Source organism: Pyxicephalus adspersus, chromosome 5 (assembly GCF_032062135.1).
Source record: "Pyxicephalus adspersus chromosome 5, UCB_Pads_2.0, whole genome shotgun sequence".
Lineage (NCBI taxonomy): Eukaryota > Metazoa > Chordata > Amphibia > Anura > Pyxicephalidae > Pyxicephalus > Pyxicephalus adspersus.
In genome coordinates this window covers 83,004,504-83,022,999 of record NC_092862.1, presented here as the reverse complement: position 1 = coordinate 83,022,999, position 18,496 = coordinate 83,004,504, and the positions used below count along the sequence as shown (strand labels likewise).

Sequence of the window (18,496 nt, the reverse complement as noted above, 5' to 3'; positions counted from 1 at the left end):
CAGTTGGAAAGGTTCTAGATAGATTAATAAAGAACCACATAAAGAAGTTTCTGCCTGAAAATAATAATATAAGTGATAGTCAGCATGGCTTCAAGTAAGACAGAAGTTGTCAAACAAATTTTCTATCTTTTTATGAGGAAGTAATTAATCAGGTAGACAGTGGAATAGCAGTTGATATAGTGAACTTGGACTTTGCTAAAGCATTTGACACAGTAACCCACAGACGGTTAATATGCAAGTTAGGGTCAATAGGTTTAGAAAAGTAAATCTGTAAATGGATAGACAACTGGCTTAAGGACCGCATCCAGAGAGTAGTAATTAATCATTCATACTCTGGATGGTCTAAGGTTATTAGTGGTGTACCCCAGGGTTCAGTGTTGGGACCTTTCTGTTTAACATCTTTATAGATGATAAAGAGTTTGGGATTAAAAGTACCATTTCTGTGTTTTCCGATGACACAAAACTATATATTGGAATTAGGTCCATACAGGATGTCTATATTCTACAAGCAGACCTGGATGTACTGTTTGATTGGGCAGCCAAGTGGCAAATGACATTTATTATAGATAAATGTAAAGTTATACACTTGGGGGCTAACAACACGCATATGCTTCATACTGTCTAGGGGGAATACATTTGGGCAAGTCAGAAATGGAAAAGGATCTGGGGGTTCTGGTAGATCATAGACTTATTAACAGCATGCAATGCCAAGCTGCAATATCTAAAGCTAGCAAAGTATTTTCTTGTAAAAAAAGAGAAATAGATTGCAGAGACATCGAGACATAATCCTGCCTCTGTACAAGGCACTGGTCAGACCACATCTGGAAAATGCATTCAAGTTTTGGGCACCAGTACACAAAAAGGACATTGTGGAATTGGAGAGAGTGCAGGGAAGGGAAACTAAACTAATAAAAGGAATGGAGGAGCTCAGCTATGAGGAGAGATTAGCTGAACTGAATCTATTCTCCGTTTAAGGGGGGATATGATCACCCTGTATAAATATATAAATGGTCCATATAGAGAACTTCCTGATTATTCACTTTGAGATCATTACAAAGAATAAGAGGGCACTCTTTGCGTCTGGAGGACAAAAAGTTTAAGCTCCAGGTAAGGAAGAGATTCTTCACTGTAAGGTCTGTGAAAATGTGGAATAGGCTCCCTCAGGAAGGAAGTTTAACAACTATAGATTGATTTAAGAAAAAGCTGGATGTTTTTCTAGAAGCACAGAATAAAACTGGGTATTAAGGCTTTAAAGTAAAAAAAAACAGTGATTGTTGATTCAGGGAACATCCGATTGCTTTTTTTTTCCCTTGTTGAAGCAAATTGTACCAGGTTTTTATTGCCTTCCTCTGGACCAACTATGTCCCTAGGGTTTTATATCTGGGATATTTTTATTTCCCTAGTGGTTGAACATCATGTCTTTTTTCAACCTGACCTACTATGTTTAATGCCATCTGTTAAAGCAGAACTAAACTAGCAAATAAAAGAACCTCAGTCATTTTTACTCATAATGTTCTCCCCAGCCCCTTTTAGGTTGGGTGACATAGCCTGCGGTACATGGAGAAAAAAAAGAGTGCCGTTCCCACTGCGCATGCATTATATCAGCAATTAATTTTTCACCACTGAAGAGAGAGTTCTTTCAGCACATGCATGATGTAAGTATCCCAGAAGGCTCTGCGCTCCCATCCTGTCTTTATCGCTGCAGCAATAAAGACAGAAGTGGAGGAGCTTCCCTTTTTCCCCTAAAAATGGAGGTTAACGCCCCCTACCACAAAAAGAAGGTAATTTTTACCCTACATAAAATGGTTATCTATCCTTTTTTTTTATAAAGAAAATTTTTAATTTTAGGTCTACTTTAAACATGGATTAGGCCATTGTTGGTGGTAAACATGGATTGGGACTTTGTTGGTGGTACAGTGTAAAAGGGAGGAAGGCTATCACTCCATTTTACAACATGCAATGCCCTTAGTAGGGGCCAATTTTGTCCTACAATGGGACAACGACCCAAAGTACACCTTCAAGCTATGCAAGAACAATTTAGAAAACAGGCAAACAGCTGGTATTCTCTGTAAGATGGAGCAGCCAGCATCGGACCATAACCCTACTGAGCTGTTACGGGAGCAGCTTGACCAAGTACCAAATACGTAAAAAGAGCCCAATAGGCCGATTGACCTTGTAGGAGGTGCTCCAGGAAGCATGGGGTGAAATCTTATCAAATTACCTCAACAAGTTGACATCCAGAATGCCCTAAATCTGCAAACCTATGGTTTGTGGAAAAAATTTTGGTGGTCCGCGAGAGCCACGAACCATATGTCCCCCGTATGGATCGCATCATTTGGGTTCTGGTATAATGACGTCACTCTGGGGGAAGTTTTTTCCCCTTTGAGTGACATACAGCTCACAACGCATGAGCAGTCCAGAGTCTGTAAATTTAGTGGTCAGTGACATCTAAACCCGTTTGTGACCACTGCTCTATATATATACCGTGTTTCCCCGAAAATAAGACACTGTCTTATATTTTTTTTGGCTCCCAAAAACACACTAGGTCGTATTTTCAGGGGATGTCTTATTTTTCCATGAAGAAGACTACAGTACACATTTATTGTTGAAAGTCACTCATGATCACTCATGTTCCATTGATTAGGTCTTACTTTCGGGGAAACACGGTACATATATATGGTATATAGGGTACTTTCTTGAAAGTAGTAAAAGATAAATAGGATAGATCCAACAAAAGCAAGGGCTGTGAGGGATCCATGCATGGATGCCGCAGTAATGTTAGTAATCACGCCTTTCTCGTGCACTTAGGTTCTTTGCATATTTACATAACCTGTACTTGCGCTATTTAGGTAACGGAATTCTCTTTGCATAAGCACAGTATTCTCGCTATATTAGGCGGGAGTAAGCACCCAGGCAGCCTCTTTACCGCCACTTCCACAACAGGCCCAGCACTGGACAATTACCCAAAGGAGGCACCACCTTCCTTAAAGGAAACACTCTCATATTCTGCAATCTCAACAGGTAAAGCCATGTGGCACTTTTTTTTTTTTTTACAAATAATTTGATAACAAAATTCATATGCATATATTTAATATCAATATATTACTGTTCTTAATTTTATTAAAGGTTTCAGACAATTATATTTTGTTCAACCAATGGAAAATTTCTCGTCCAATCCTAATACAAAACACATTTGTCCAATACAGGGACATGTAAAAGTTTTAAAACTATATATATATATATATGTGTATATATATATATATATATATATATATATTAATTTTGGTTTTGTACATTACCACAATTAATTTTAAATGAAACAACTCAGCTGAACTGCAGACTTTCAGCTTCAATTCAGTGGGTTGAACAAAAAGATTGCATAAAAATGTGAGGAACTTTTTTAAAACAATCAAAACATTTCAGGGGCTCAAAAGTAATTGGACAAATTATAAAGCTGAAAATAAAATGTTCATTTCTAATATTTGGTTGAAAACCCTTTGCTGCCAATGACAGCCTGTAGTCTAGAACTCATGGACATCACCAGATGCTGGATTTCCTCCCTCGCCTAGAGTTGATTTGAAGGGGGGTGTGCTTGAATGTGGAAGATTTTGCTGTGACAGACAACATGCGGTCAAAGGAGCTCTCCATGCAGGTGAAACAAGCCATCCTTAGGCTGCAAAAACAGAAAAAAACCCATCCGAGAAAAAATCCTACAATATTAGGAGTGGCAAAATCTACAGTTTGGTACATCATGAGAAAGAAACACAGCACTGATGAATTCAGCAATGCCAAAAGACCTGGACGTCCACGGAAGACAACTGTGGTGGATAACATTAGAATCATTTCCTTGGTAAAGAGAAACCCCTTCACAACAGCCAACCAAGTGAACAACATTCTCCAGGAGGTAGGTGTATCGATATCTAAGTCTACCATAAAGAGAAGACTGCATGAAAGTAAATACAGAGGGTGCTCTGCAAGGTGCAAGCCACCCATAAGCCTCAAGAAAATAAAGGCTAGATTGGACTTTGCTAAAAACAAAAAACATAAAAAAAAGTCAAGTTCTGGAGAAAAAAGTATGGAGAAGGCGTGGAACGGCTCAAGATCCAAAGCATAGCACATCATCTGTGCTATGTTTTGGAGGCAGTGTGATGGCTTGGGCCTGCATGGCTGCCAGTGGCACTGGGACACTAGTGTTTATCGATAGTGTGACACAGGGCAGAAGCAGACGAATGAAATCTGAGGTGTTCAAAAAAAAAGGTGCTCAAATCCAACTAAATGCAGTCAAATTGATTGGGAGGCTTTCATAATACAGATGGCCAATGACCCGAAACATACAGCTAAGGCAACCCAGGAGTTTATTAAAGCAAAGAAGTGGAGTATTCTTGAATCGCCAAGTCAGTCACCTGATCTGAACCCAACTGACATGCATTTTACTTGCTGAAGACTAAGCTTCGGACAGAAAGGCCCACAAACAAACAAGCAACTGGAAGCCACTGCAGTAAAGGCTTGGCAGAGCTTTAAAGGGAGGAAATCCAGCATCTGGTGATTTCCATGAGTTCAAGACTACAGGCTGTCATTGCCAGCAAAGGGTTTTCAACCAAGTATTAGAAATGAACATTTTATATTCAGCTTTTTAATTTGTCCAATTACTTTTGAGCCCCTGAAATTACATAGTAGGTTAGGTTGAAAAAAGACATAAGTCCATCAAGTTCAACCACTAGGGAAATAAACATATCCCAGATATAAAACCCTATAAGACATAGTTGGTCCAGAGGAAGGCAAAAATAAAACCCCTGGTACAACTTGCTTCAACAGGGGAAAAAAAATTCCTTCCCGATTCCATGAGGCAATTGGATGTTCCCTGGATCAACAGTCACTGTTATTTTTACTTTAAATACCCAGATATATTCTGTGCTTCTAAAAAAAATCCAGTTTTTTTTTTTTAAAGCAATCTATAGTAGTTGCTGAAACTACTTCCTAAAGGAGCCGATTCCACATTTTCACAGACTTTACAGTGAAGAATCCCTTCCTTTTCCGTAGCTTAAACTTCTTTTCCTCCAGGCGCAAAGAGTGCCCTCTTGTTTTTTGTAATGATCTCAAAGTGAATAACGGGGGAGAGAGTTCTCTATATGGACCATTTATATATTTATACAGGGTGATCATATACCCGCTTAAATGTCTCTTCTCAAGGGAGAATAGATTCAATTCAGATAATCTCTCCTCATAGCTGAGCTCCTCCATTCCTTTTATTATTAATTGCTATGATCTCACCATTGACAGCTTAACAGGTCCTCCTTAATCGCGCAGCTGAAATCTAATCGCCTTAATTGGCAGATTCGCGACCCCTATTGCTCATTATTATCAAGGCAGGAATCCGGCTGGCAGTGAGGGGCGAGTGTATGAGCGCACTCGACTCCGGACCGCGGGAAACCGGCTCGCTGGAAGCGCGAACGTACGCGCGTCCAGCGTGCGCGGATTTCATTGATGAATCAGGGCCACTATATCAACTGTCATTCCACTGTCTACCTGTTTATTTACTTACTCATAAAAAAAGAGTAAATTTGACAACTTCTGTCTTTCTTGAAGCCATGCTATCACTTATATTATTTTCTAGCAGAAACTCCTCTATATGGCTCTTTATCAAACTCTCTAAGACCTTTCCAACTATGGACGTTAAACTAACGGGTCTGTAGTTACCTGGTAATGATTTTGCTCCCTTTTTAAAGATAGGAACCACACTGGCCTTACGCCAATCCATCGGTACCTTGCCAGTGACTAAAGAGTCTCTAAAAATTAGAAATAATGGCTTTGAAAAATTGAGCTCAGCTTTTTGAGGAGACGTGGATGTAATCCATCAGGTCCTGATGCTTTGTCAACCTTAATTTTTCCCAGCTGTTTCTCAATCATATCAGTTCTGAGCCATTGGTACTCATTTAAGGCAGTGACATTGCTATTATGAATTTGGACTTGAGTGCTGCCATTTTCCTTCGTTTAGTAAATCTGCCCTGTCTTTATCCCCAGTTACCAACCTAGCGACATCCTTTATGGGGCCTACATGCTCAGATCTGAACTTTTTGCTACTAATATATTTGAAAAATTTTGGAGGGTTTGCCTTACTTTCCTTTGCAATCAGTCTTTCATTTTGAAGTTTTGCACATTTTATCTCCTTTTTTAATTTTTTGTTATATTCTTTATAGGTTTCAAATGATGAAGGTGATCGTTCATTTTTATATTTTTGAAATGCCCTTTTCTTGTTCCTTATGTATCCTTTTTTAACATCAGCTGTAAGCCACATAGGTTTTAATTTTAGCCTCTTAAAGTTATTACCCATTGGAATATATTTTTCAGTTTGCTTTTGTAGAACAGACTTGAAACATTCCCATTTCTGTTCTGTGTTCTTTCAGAACAATATTGTCTCCCAGTCCAAGTCACAGAGAGCCACCCCTAATAATGGAAAATTTTCTCTCTTAAAATTAAATGTTTTTATCTTTCCTGTTTTTGCTTCCTGTTTACAGCTAACATTAAATGAAATCAAATTATGGTCACTGCTATCCAGATTCTCTTTTATTTGCACATTTGTTATAAGCTCTGCATTGTTAGAAAGAACTAGGTCTAGCAGAGTATCCTTTCTAGTTGGGGCTTCTATAAACTGTACCACAAAATTATCTTGTATTAAATTCACAAATTTCCTCCCTTTTGCTGTTCCTGTAGTGCCATTACTCCAGTCAATGTCAGGGTAGTTGAAATCTCCCATGATTAAATGATTTTCTATCTGTGCTAGTAGTTGATTTTCTATTTCTTCCTTAGCACTGGGGGGCCAATAGCAGACTCCAATCGATAATTGTGTGTTATTCAACCCCACATTTACCTTCACTCATAATGCCTCAACCTCATCACTTGTTACCTCCGCAAATTTCTTCTTTCACATTTACTTTCAGATCACTTCTCACATACAGACAGACACCACCACCCTTTCGTTTGACTCTGTCTTTATAAAAGAGAGTATACCAAGGAATATTGACAGCCCAGTCATGTGAAGAACAAAGCCAGGATTCAGCAATGCCAACTAAGTCATAATTCTCTTTACTCATTAAGGCTTCCAACGCCCTTATCTTGTTTGTTACAGGCTCTTAAAACCATTGCTGCATTTACCATCCTTGTTTGCCAAATCATTTTGTTTTTCAGTACAACTAGTACTGCACAATCCAATGTTTGTTTGTAACATGGGAAGCTCCTTACAAATATAAAAGAAATTAATTTATTGTTTTAAAAAAGGCTTTAGTTCCTCACATTTGTATGCGATCTTTTTGTTCAACCCACTGAATTGAAGCTGAAAGTCTGCAGTTCAACTGCATCTGAGTTGTTTCATTTAAAATTAATTGCTGTAATGTACAGAACCAACATTATAAAAAAGTTGACTCTGTTCAAAAATTTATAGACCTAACTGTGTGTGTGTGTGTATATATATATATATATATATATATATATATATATATATATATATATATATATATATATACACACACACACACATACACAGGAAGGGGTGCGGAGAAGCTCCTAGCTTTGACCCCTTCTAGGTGAAATAGAAAAATGAGTGTGGGGGCATATGACAGCCTAATTCCTTAGTATGTAACTGTGCAAATATCAGGTCTTTGCAATTCTTAAAACTGTTTTTTTCTTTTAGTGAGAAGCTGTGATACCAGAGGAACAAGCAAGTTTCACTTCATTGGAGTTACGGGCTGTCATGAAGTTTTTGTTTCTCCCGGGAAAGTCAGCAAAGGACATTCACAATGAGATGTCACAAACACTGGGGGAGAAATGTCCTTCCTACAGCACTGTCAAAACGGTTATCACCACTATCCTAGACATGCGCAAGCTTTCAGCGAAATGGGTGCCGAAATGTTTGAACAATGTTTGAAAGCCGTTTTGGCTCACTTTGAAGCTGGACGAGACTTTTTGACTAGGTTAGTGACTGAGGATGAAACCTGGCTCCCCATCTATGATGCTGAAACCAAGGAACTATCAAAGGAATGGCGCCACAGCGGGTCTCCGCGGCAGAAGAAGTTCAGAAACCAGAAATCGGCTAAAAAAGTAATGGCGTCTGTTTTGGTCCACCATCCCTCCTACTCACCTAACCCGGCTCCTTTGGACTATTATCTGTTTCCGAATTTGAAGAAAAACCTAAAGGGGCAATGTTTTGAGGACATCTGATGTCAAAGATGCTGCTGAGAGCTGGTTTGCGGCCCAACCAAAGGACTTTTATTTGAATGGTCTAGAAAGGCTACAACTACGCTGTACATCAGTGCATCAGTCTCAGGGGGGAATATGTTGAATAAATGTGTTATGTTATGTCTGGCTCTCTCTTTTCTGGGCAAAGCCAGGAACTTCTCAGCACTCCCTCGGGTGTATGCGCGCGCGTGTGTGTGTATGTGCGCGTGTGTGTGTGTATGTATGTATGTGTATATATATATATATATATACATATATATATATATATATATATATATATATATATACATACATACACACACACACACACACACACACACACACACACACACATACATATACACACACACATACATACATAACTACATATCAAATATTACCAATAATTAGTGATTCTACAGTCTACCAATATATTTATGTTAACTGCCACACCCACCCTAAATATTTCTATGACATATATGCACTTTTCTAATAATGGGAGATACCTTCAAGTTCACACTAGTCCATACAAGTCCACTAGTTCACACTCTTATGCGATTGATATTAATTGCAAAGTAAGTTATTAACAAATGTTTAGCTTGTTTTAGCGTACATAATTTTATTTATTCAGTTCATGTACTATATTATTCAATAATGACTAAATACCTTGGAAACTAATTGCAACCATAGACATGAGCAAATGATTACACTTTTTTATTGTTTCTGATATGTTTTCCAAAACACTATGTGAACTTGACCTAGATATCTGATGCTTTATTTACTGTTAAGCGAATACCATGGTTTCATTAATACCCCTGAGGAAGCCTACTTGGCAAAACGCTTCAGGATTTGAGACCTCAGTAATTTTGGAAATATTCAACTAAACTTTAATTCCTTCCTTGGACTCATCTATACGCATGGAATAAATAGGAATTCTCTAATTAGCACATGAGACCAGTAAATCCCATCCATTAATGAGGGGTTAAGGTCTATGACAACACCTCAAACAATCCCTTTGTTAGCTGTGTTCCTAACATTAGGGGAACAATATTTCATATTAAGACCTCTCCAAACCCCATGCATTAATGAGGGTTATAGTCTATCACATTTTGTTCTACTTTGTTCTTTTTATATGTATGACTGAGTTGTAAAATACCTTTAAATATAAAGTGTATTGTGCCACAAAGACCCCTACTCTTTCTTCATTTTTCCTTTACCAAACAAGAGAAGCCAGGGGTCAAGAGCCAGAAATGCAGAAAACAGATACTGGTGACATGGGGGTTACTGAAGACACAGGAAGATTTTAACACAGGAAGCAACAGAAGGCACGGGTGACATGGGGGTCAGTGGAGACGCAGGAGGCACAGGTGACATGGGTCAAGGCAGGAACAGGGGGAACGCTGGAACAGCACAAAGAAACAGACAGGAAACAACAGACTGGGTGACAAGGAGTTAGTTAGTGACTAGGGGGCTCAGCAGTAGGGAAATAAAATGACACAAATGCTGTATCTGAGCCAGCTGAATAGTCAAGGGGGATTAAAGGGCCAGTGGGAGGGGCAATGCTAAGAAAACATGGAAGAACAGGCAGGCCAGGATCAGAACTGCCCACATGCACAGGAGAGAGGCACCGGTGCTTTAGCAATGAGGAGGTATATGTGACACAGTTGCTTTAGAAAGTATTCAGACCACTTTCATTTTTTTTATTTATTAGGTTGTACACCCTGGTGCTTCAATCCTTGAAATTCTTTTTTGCTTATAAATCTACACTCACCAACCCATAATGATAGCAAAATGATAGCAGAACTTTGGACAATTTAGTGAATGTATTAAAAAAAACTAAAACGAAAATATCATAATTTCATAAGTTTTTGAAAATAAAATGTAGCTCATTGGAGATGTTTCTGCATCTTGATTGTAGTGGTAAATTGACATGATTTGGAAAGGCATGCACCTCAAATAGAAGGCCTCATAGCAGACAATGCTTATCAGAGCAAAAAACATGCCATGAGGTCAAAGTTCCACAGTGCTTTGGACCATGGACTAGGCCGAAGGTTCACCTTCCACCATAACAATAACCCAAAAAACACAGGGAAGACAACACAAGAGTGGCTTAGGGACAACTCTGTGAATGTCAAGAGTAGCACAACCAGAGCCCTTACTTGAAACCTAGCGAACATCTCTAGAGAGATGTGAAAATGGCTGTCCACCAACAGCCCCCATCCCCCAGCCCCCATCACAGCCCCCTGACTGAGCTTGGAAGTGTTTTCAAAGAAGAATGACAGAAAATCCCCCAATTATGGTGTGCAAAGCTTGTTGCATCATACCTAAAAAGACTTGGTACTGTAATTGCTGCCAATGGTGCGTTACCTAAGTACTAAGTAATGGGTTTGAATATTTATAAAAATGTTTTCACTTTGTCGTTAAGGGGTTCTGAGTGTAGATTAATAATAAAAAAAGAAGAATTTAAATAATTCTAGCATCAAGATGCAACTGTAAGGCCCTGGTCAGCACCAGTCCTCACCAGACACCAGTCCCCCAATCTAACACTGCAGTCTTCACCTTAAGTAAGCCCCTGCTCAGCCTCGGGAGACTGGTTGCGTCTCCCAGCACTCCGTTGCCCCAGGACTTACTGTGCAAGGAATGGTGCCTGGGGTTGGGCTGGCAGCAAGCCAGGAGCCCACAGAAAAAGCAGTATCAAGATTGCAACAGAGGCAAGTCCATAATACAGAGCAGGGGTCATACACAGGAGATCAGTACACAAAACTAAGCAACTGCTATGCATCAATTCTAATTGCTCACTCAACAAAACTTGAAGAATATGAAAATATCAAAAGGGTCTTACAAAAGCTTTGCTATCATGAACACCAATGGTCCAAATGTGTTGATTTAAAAATGGTGAACTTCCTACTTGGACAGCAAAGTGGATACACAAAGTACCCATGTTTCATCAGCTTGTGGGATAGTAGAGCAAAGCAGGATCACTGTAAAAAAATGACATGGCCTCCAAGGGAAAACATGAAAAAAGGTGCAGTGAACATCATTAACAAGCCAATGGTTGACAAAGAAAAAATCATTCTCCCTCCACTACACATAAATTTGGGATTAGTGAAGCAACTTGTTAGAGCTCCGAACAAGGATGGTGATTGCTTCAAATACAATTGTAGATTCTTCCCTGGATTGAGTACTAAAAAAAAAGGAAACTTTGATGGACCTCAGGTTTGGATACTGATAAATGATTCAAATTTCACAAGTTACATGACTGATACTGAGGATTCTGCCTGGCACAGCTATATCATGGTTGTCAAAAACATCCTGGGTAACCCTAAAACACAAAATTATAAACAACTGGTACAAAACTTGCTCTTAAACTTAAAAAATTTGAGTGCTACTATGAGCTTTAATAAAGGTACACTATCTCCATAGCCATTTGCAAAAATTTTCAGAAAACCTTGGAGGTTACAGTGAGGAACAAGGGGAGAAGTTCCATCAAGACATAAAGGTGATGGAAGAAAGGTATCAGGGCAGATGAGATAGACACATGAAGGCAGATTACTGCTGCAGCCTTTAACGTCATTGTCCTGATCATCAGCATAAAAGGAAATCATACAAACGGAGTTTATCAATGACTTCTTTGTGTTTAGTTCTGTAAATATACTGAATATAGTATAAATGGACAATAAGTATTTCAAAAATTTAATTTTGTATACGTAAGCATATCTAGTTTAATTTTCATGTTTCATTACTTTTCAATGAGGTTATTATGGAGGTCATTATTTCAAAAACTAGAGCCAATCCAGCAAAGCCAATACCATATTTGGAATCTGTGCATCAAACATGACTTTATTCAGTTTGGCAAGAAAATGTTTGTTGACCAGTTTAATTGAATATTGTCGTCCAGGAGGAATTTACAAGCTGGGGAGAAGGCTGCTCTTCGTTGGGCTATTACTGCTGAATAATGCTTAGGTATTAAAATAGGTGAAAATTGCTGTAACTGCAAAGCCAATTAAAGACACTGGGCGGCAGGAGGAAGAATAATATTACAGACCATAAGGTGAATAGCAAGGACTAGCAAGGCCATGTCAGAAATCAATCATCACTCTTTTGTTACATGTCAGGTATGAGAACGTGAGACTGGAGTTTTGTTATTCCAAAAATTGTCATAAGGCTGCAAAGATTTATATATCCCCACATAGATGAAGGAGTGTTAACAGCCCCAGCAGCGATGCATTCATGAGGAGATTTTTATATTGGAGTACAATTATCACCATAACACTGCACCAGATATAATATAGTTAACTAAAAATATTGAAAATAAAAATAGCTGCCTGAAAGTGGTACTTTAAAGGGCCCAAACCTAATTGTCAATACTTGCTGTTCTAAATTAAAAAAAAAGCTATTTATTATTCTTTTTTAATCCCTTTACTTTCAGGAAGGCAGTCCTCTGTCACAATATTCAAGCCAATAGAATGTTAACATGGTAAATATGTGGTACAGGTTAACAATCGAAAATCCAGCCATCGATAATACGGATCCTTCACAGTTTCCTGGCATGAATTTCAGATCGCATTTTTAATACAGCGACTGCAATACACTGTTTGGTCACTAATGTTTTCATGGCGCTGTTCTACAAGAACAGCTGTTAGCTTGCTTGCTAAAACTAAATACACACTGAGACATTCCTGCTGCCTGCTCCCTGGAACTGTGCCAGATGTCTGCGGGTGCTGCTAGAGGAAGGCCTGTGGGTAGAGGTGAATATATTTAAAAAAAAATTCTGTAATTTTTAAAAATCCGGCACTCCTCAGGTCCAGGGGTTGCTGGATGTTTAATTGTCAACCTGTAATAAAAAAAAATCCCCTTACCAGGCTAACTTCCACAAGTGTCGAGTGGTTCCACATTAGAAAGTCCAGATGTGGATATCCAGGATGTCTTCATCAGGTTAACCCCCCTAGCGTTCTAATTCTGTCAGTTTTTGATGCAAAAAGTGATCCTATTTTTTTTGCATAGAAATTTTTGTTTATATATATTGTGGGCTTGTAATTCTTAGGATTAACTCCCGGGTATATTTATTTATTATATTATAATCATAAATTATAATATAATACATAATTATAAATAATAATTTTAAAAAATAACGAAATAATAGACAACAATGTAATCTTAAAACAAAATATAAAATTCAAAATGTACTTTTATTTTTATTTCATGTTGTGTGGTGTTTTTGTACTGTAAAAACTATTTACAGTACTCAGGTGCTATTTAAAAGCAGATTACTTAAGAATCTGCTTTTAAATTTCCCGCCCAGCTACACCCCCCGGCGGACCGGCGCCCGGGCATCACACCAGGACCATCGGATTGCCGCTGGAGCATGGGGCAAAGGTAAGGGGGGCTCTTAAGATTACCCCGAGTGTGACTCGGATTACCGCTTTTTGCAAGTAAAAGCCACCCCGAGTCACACTCGGGATTATCGCTAGGGGGGTTAATGCAGCACAAAACAGGTAACTCAAATAGAGCTTTTAGCTTAATAGAAGAGGCTTACAGTAGGGCATGTGGTCCTACAATTCTCCCAAGTCCACCACACATTCAGATTACACTGATCCTGCTCGTTGTTTTCCATGAGGGATTGAGGACCCTTGTAAGTCTAGAGCTTTTACGTTTCATAAATGTGGAATAAATATTAACACCACCTACAAGCCAAATCAACTTGGTATAAGCCTACACTGGAGAGAGGACTGAAAACAAAAAAAGAGTCCCTATGAGGGTTTAGGCACATAAGGCTAGACAACAGTTTGCCTAATCTGTATAATTCGGAAATACAATACAGGTTTTAGCAACCACCAGTATTGGAGAATTCCACCTTACAAATGCTTACTAGAAGATTTTATAGTGCACACCTTCATCCAAATTTCCCAAACTTAGAACCTAGTCCAAAAAAAAGTTTGGAGAAAAAAAAAAAAAAAAAAAAAAAAAAAAAATACTGAAAAAAAAAAAGGGCAGGTTGGCTCTTCCCTCACAAAAGATAACACAAGTCAACAAAAAATTAGTTTTGATAACCATCAGAAACCACAGCAAACTTTCCTAAACCATTTTTTCGAGCAGATTTCAGATCTGTTCAGTATTTCTCCAACACGTACAGTTCCAGAGTTATGAGTACTATTAAAGTTAACATGGTACGTGCATGTATTTTGTACTAAAATGTAAGCGCCATTGAAGTGAATGTTAATACATCTTCAGTGTGAAGTAAAATAAGGCACACTGTGGTATAGATCAACTTAACAGTGTCAGTCAGGTACCATTGTTTCTTCAGAAATGCTTTGAGTATGTCTTGTGTACTCTTTGTCTGGATTGTCGCAGTACAGCATCCAGCAGTAGCCAGCCATCATACTTTCATTCCAGAAACCTTGGTAGAGGTGCTCTATTAACTGAATGTCCTGGGGAAAACATCCTCCTTGTTCATCACTCACCATACCAAGCTTTTCCAGGAAGAATTCTAGATGTGAGTGTAAGAAATGTATTTTTAACGACATGCAACAACCCAGTTTCTGGTATGAATCAAGCAGATTCTGAACTCCTTCCTTGTATGCAGGAGACTTATGGTTGCCCACGATTTTTACACAGCCACTTGAATGCATCTCAAGCTTCTAGCTCAGCTGCTGAGAGAGATTGTTTGAAAACATCATCCTGCAAAACAGACTTGATCGGTGGCCCTATAAATATCCCTTCCTTCATTTTTGCAGTGCTTATGTTTAGAAACTTCTCCAAAGGTACTGACGAAACCCATGGAGTTGGATTTACCTATGGCCTTTACAAGGCTCTTCATCAAGCCTATCTTCACATGGAGAGATGGCAGAAATATTTTATGCCGATCAACCAGAGGCAAAAACTTGACACTGCTTATTCCGGGCTTATAGGTATTTCTTGGTAGCCAATTACATAATGGTCTCCCGTGGATCGTCTGTCCAACAGGCATAGGAAACAGCAATATATTGTGAATCCTCCTTGCATGCCCATCAGCAAGCCAATGACCTTTAGATCCCTACAGATGTTCCACTGGTGTGTTTTATACTGGATTGCTTCAAGTAGTAACTTCATGTGTTTGTCAAAAAACTCATTTAGGTTAACAGAATGGGCAATCGGTAAACTTGGTTTGGAATTACCATTATGCAGTAAGACTGCTTTCAAGCTTCTTTTAGAGGAATCAATGAGGATACGCTATTCAGATGGAACATGCTCTTGTGACAAACTGTTAAAAGTGCATTTATATCATGACAGTAGCACAGTGAGCCATTACTAGTGAAGAACGTCAAGTCATGATTTCGTGTAATGAGTTACAGTTACATCCTTTTCTGTTGAAGCAAGAAGTTCCCCTTTGTCTTTGGATAGATTTAGATCACGAACAAGATCATTCAGCTCTGCTTGTGTAAAGGTCTCCGGTTCTTAATCTTCATCGGCCACGTAGTCAGGATCAGATGATTCGGGGTTGTAGCTGGCTGCAACTCCAGTGCATTCCTCATCACCTTCTACAGAAGCAAGTCCATCATGTGGCGGTACCAGAACTGGCATTGAATAATCATAGGGAACAGGCCTAATTGCAGATACGAGGCTGGGATATACAATTTTTTGCTTAGTTTTACCTGAGAATCCACTTTTGTTGATGCAGCAAAAATAGCAGTCGATTAGATGGTCTTGCGGTTCTCTCCACACCATCGGGATTGCAAATGGCATTGCTGCTTTACCCCGATTTAGCACGCAGTCCTTTGGAACAACTGGTACAGATGACATGTGGAGCCCAAGATTTATCCTGGTCACAAAGTTGACAGCTAAAATATAATTTGTATATCTTGTTAAGTTCTGTGGTATTTTGGGACATTGTGCTTTCGTCGTGAATGAACCACACACGTAACAGAAACTGTCTGGATCATTAAGACAATTTCTAGGCATGATGACAAATTAAATTAATCGCAGTCAGTGTGGTCTCTAACCTTAAAAAAAGAAAACTGTTGTTAAATGTTTAAAATGTTAAGGCTATTTATAACAAATTTCACACAGTATATAATTAGGTGCATCACAAAAACTAGACGTGCTAGAGAAAAACTGAACACAGATTTGAAATCCGGATCAAAAATACAAAGCCCACATAAAATTTTATCTGATGAAAATGGCATGTTTAACTGTGTAATCAACTTAGGTGGAATGCAGACACAACTTTTTAAAATAGAAGAACGCTGAGGATGGAGAACAATTAAATCTTAGTTTAGGACAAAGATGCCAGTTCCAAAATACTCAAGCTAACACACAGGAGGCACATATAGGGATTATTATTATTATTATTATTAAACAGGATTTATATAGCGCCAACATATTACGCAGCGCTGTACATTAAATAGGGATAAGGTCAACATAACTAACTTACATTGGTTTATTTAAATTGGTTTAGTTGAGTTTCTATAGAACGTAACAAAAACAGGTTAATATCCCACTTTGGGATTCTCACAGTAAAACTGACATGACTTACCACCTTAAAGAAAGAGTACACCACTAATGGAGAAGGAGGATTTTAAACCTGATAGATTCACACTACTAAAAGTATGGTGAAAAATGCTATATAAATTAGAGTTTCAGACACTACTCCCAGTAGAAGGATGTTAAGAAGGCATGTAGGAAACACTGGCTGCGTATATGTCAAGATCTGTTCACTTCTTATTTCAGGCATAAGGCCCCATGACTTTCATGCAGGGGCAGCTTGCAGGAAACACATGTCTGACCCCTATCATTTCTTGTGGTGTGGCCAATGCTGCTTCCTGACAACCAGAGGGCAGAATACCCAAGGTACAACAGTTACTATAGAATGTTTTGCTAAAGGGAGATGAGCCCCCCAATGAAAAATGGCTGGGTTGGAATTTTCTACTCATGAACACTGAAACCTAAAAAGGTACTCCATCATTCTTACAGCCCGGAACATCAATGCCCCCCCCACCCATATTGGATATGGCGGACTCTATTTTACACACCTATTTTAGGCTCTGGATACTGGGACAGGGGTGGAACTGTCTTTCTAAACCCAGGTGAAACACAAACAACTTCCATGCACATTTAAAATGATACTTTTTTTGTGAATTTGTGTCCAGTAAACCAAACCTGAAAGTGTACTGTCTGAATACACCTAGCCATTGTTTTTGGCCCTGGATCCTGTGGTCTGACTCAGGGGCATGAAACCCCTGGACTCTCCCGCATTTTCATCATATAGCTATGCCCTGTACAGTGCAGGACTGAGCTGTAAAACTGATAGCTCAGTCTTTTAGATGGCAAAGAGGGAGCTATGTATGTAAAACACTCTGAGAAGTAACCTAAACATTGGCTTTCAGAAGTAACCAAGGTTAGTGCGGGATCAGTACTATTGGCTGGTGGTTGCAAAAACCAGCATACCTAGATAACTGGCTCAAAAACTGATGCCCATCTGACTTTCACTTTCTCCCCTAATAAATGTGGCATAAAAAAATCAGACTTTGAGAGTTTTGCCATTGAGGGGATCTTACCAATAGGGGGAGGCAAATACCCAAGGCATCTGTCTGGCTCAGTTTCCAAGGGCATTTCATTTTCATCTAAAAGTGTAAACATGCATGCAGGTTAAAGCAGGAGATTGTCTTTTTTGTAAATAAAGAACCCAAACCACGTTTTTTTTTTAGTGTTCCACAATATCTGACAAATATATCAAAATGTTATCTTTATTTATTAAAGCATTTTGGACAACACACAGCTGACCTAAAACATAGTCAATAATGAAACAAGCAAATCCTTACCTGCTCAATAACCATTTTCAACCACCACTGGGGACCCATCAAAGTTATAGCAGCAATAATCTTGGCATGTAAAACTCCAAGAGCCCAGTCCTGCAAAAATAACCAAATACCATGTCTGATATTTTAAACACTTGGGAACACTGAATATAAAATATTAATAAATGAATTTTACATTGTAAAATTGGTTTAAAGTTACAGAGTCTACAATGGTTGACAGACAACAGCTGTTTACAAATACAATTGTTTACAATAATGAACTTTAAAACTTAAGATCAATGCAGAAGTAGTTATTACAAGGAAGTTACTTCTTAAGTTACTATTACTATTATTGCAGCGCTAGTATTATTAAGATGTTTTCTTAAGCACTGTGTCAATATTATATATTATATTTAATAATGGTTTTCAATAGTGAAAATATTCAAAGAGTATTAACCACCTGAGCGTTACACTGATTTCTAGATTTCTGTTCCAAAAGCGTCACAGGTTTT

General features: G+C 38.5%; 1 protein-coding gene across 6 annotated transcripts in view; it reads right to left on the bottom strand.

Moving 5' to 3' along the window:
• Positions 1 to 18,496, bottom strand: part of MARCHF6 (membrane associated ring-CH-type finger 6) — a 314,477-nt gene that overhangs the window by 54,870 nt on the left and 241,111 nt on the right. For all 6 annotated transcript variants that reach the window (XR_011920873.1, XM_072411957.1, XM_072411959.1 and 3 more), the window contains one exon: positions 18,009 to 18,098. Coding sequence is in view for 5 of the 6 variants with exons in the window: in XM_072411957.1 (XP_072268058.1) it covers positions 18,009 to 18,098 (90 nt within the window). In the remaining variant the exon portion in view is untranslated. The remainder of the gene's footprint in view (positions 1 to 18,008; positions 18,099 to 18,496) is intronic.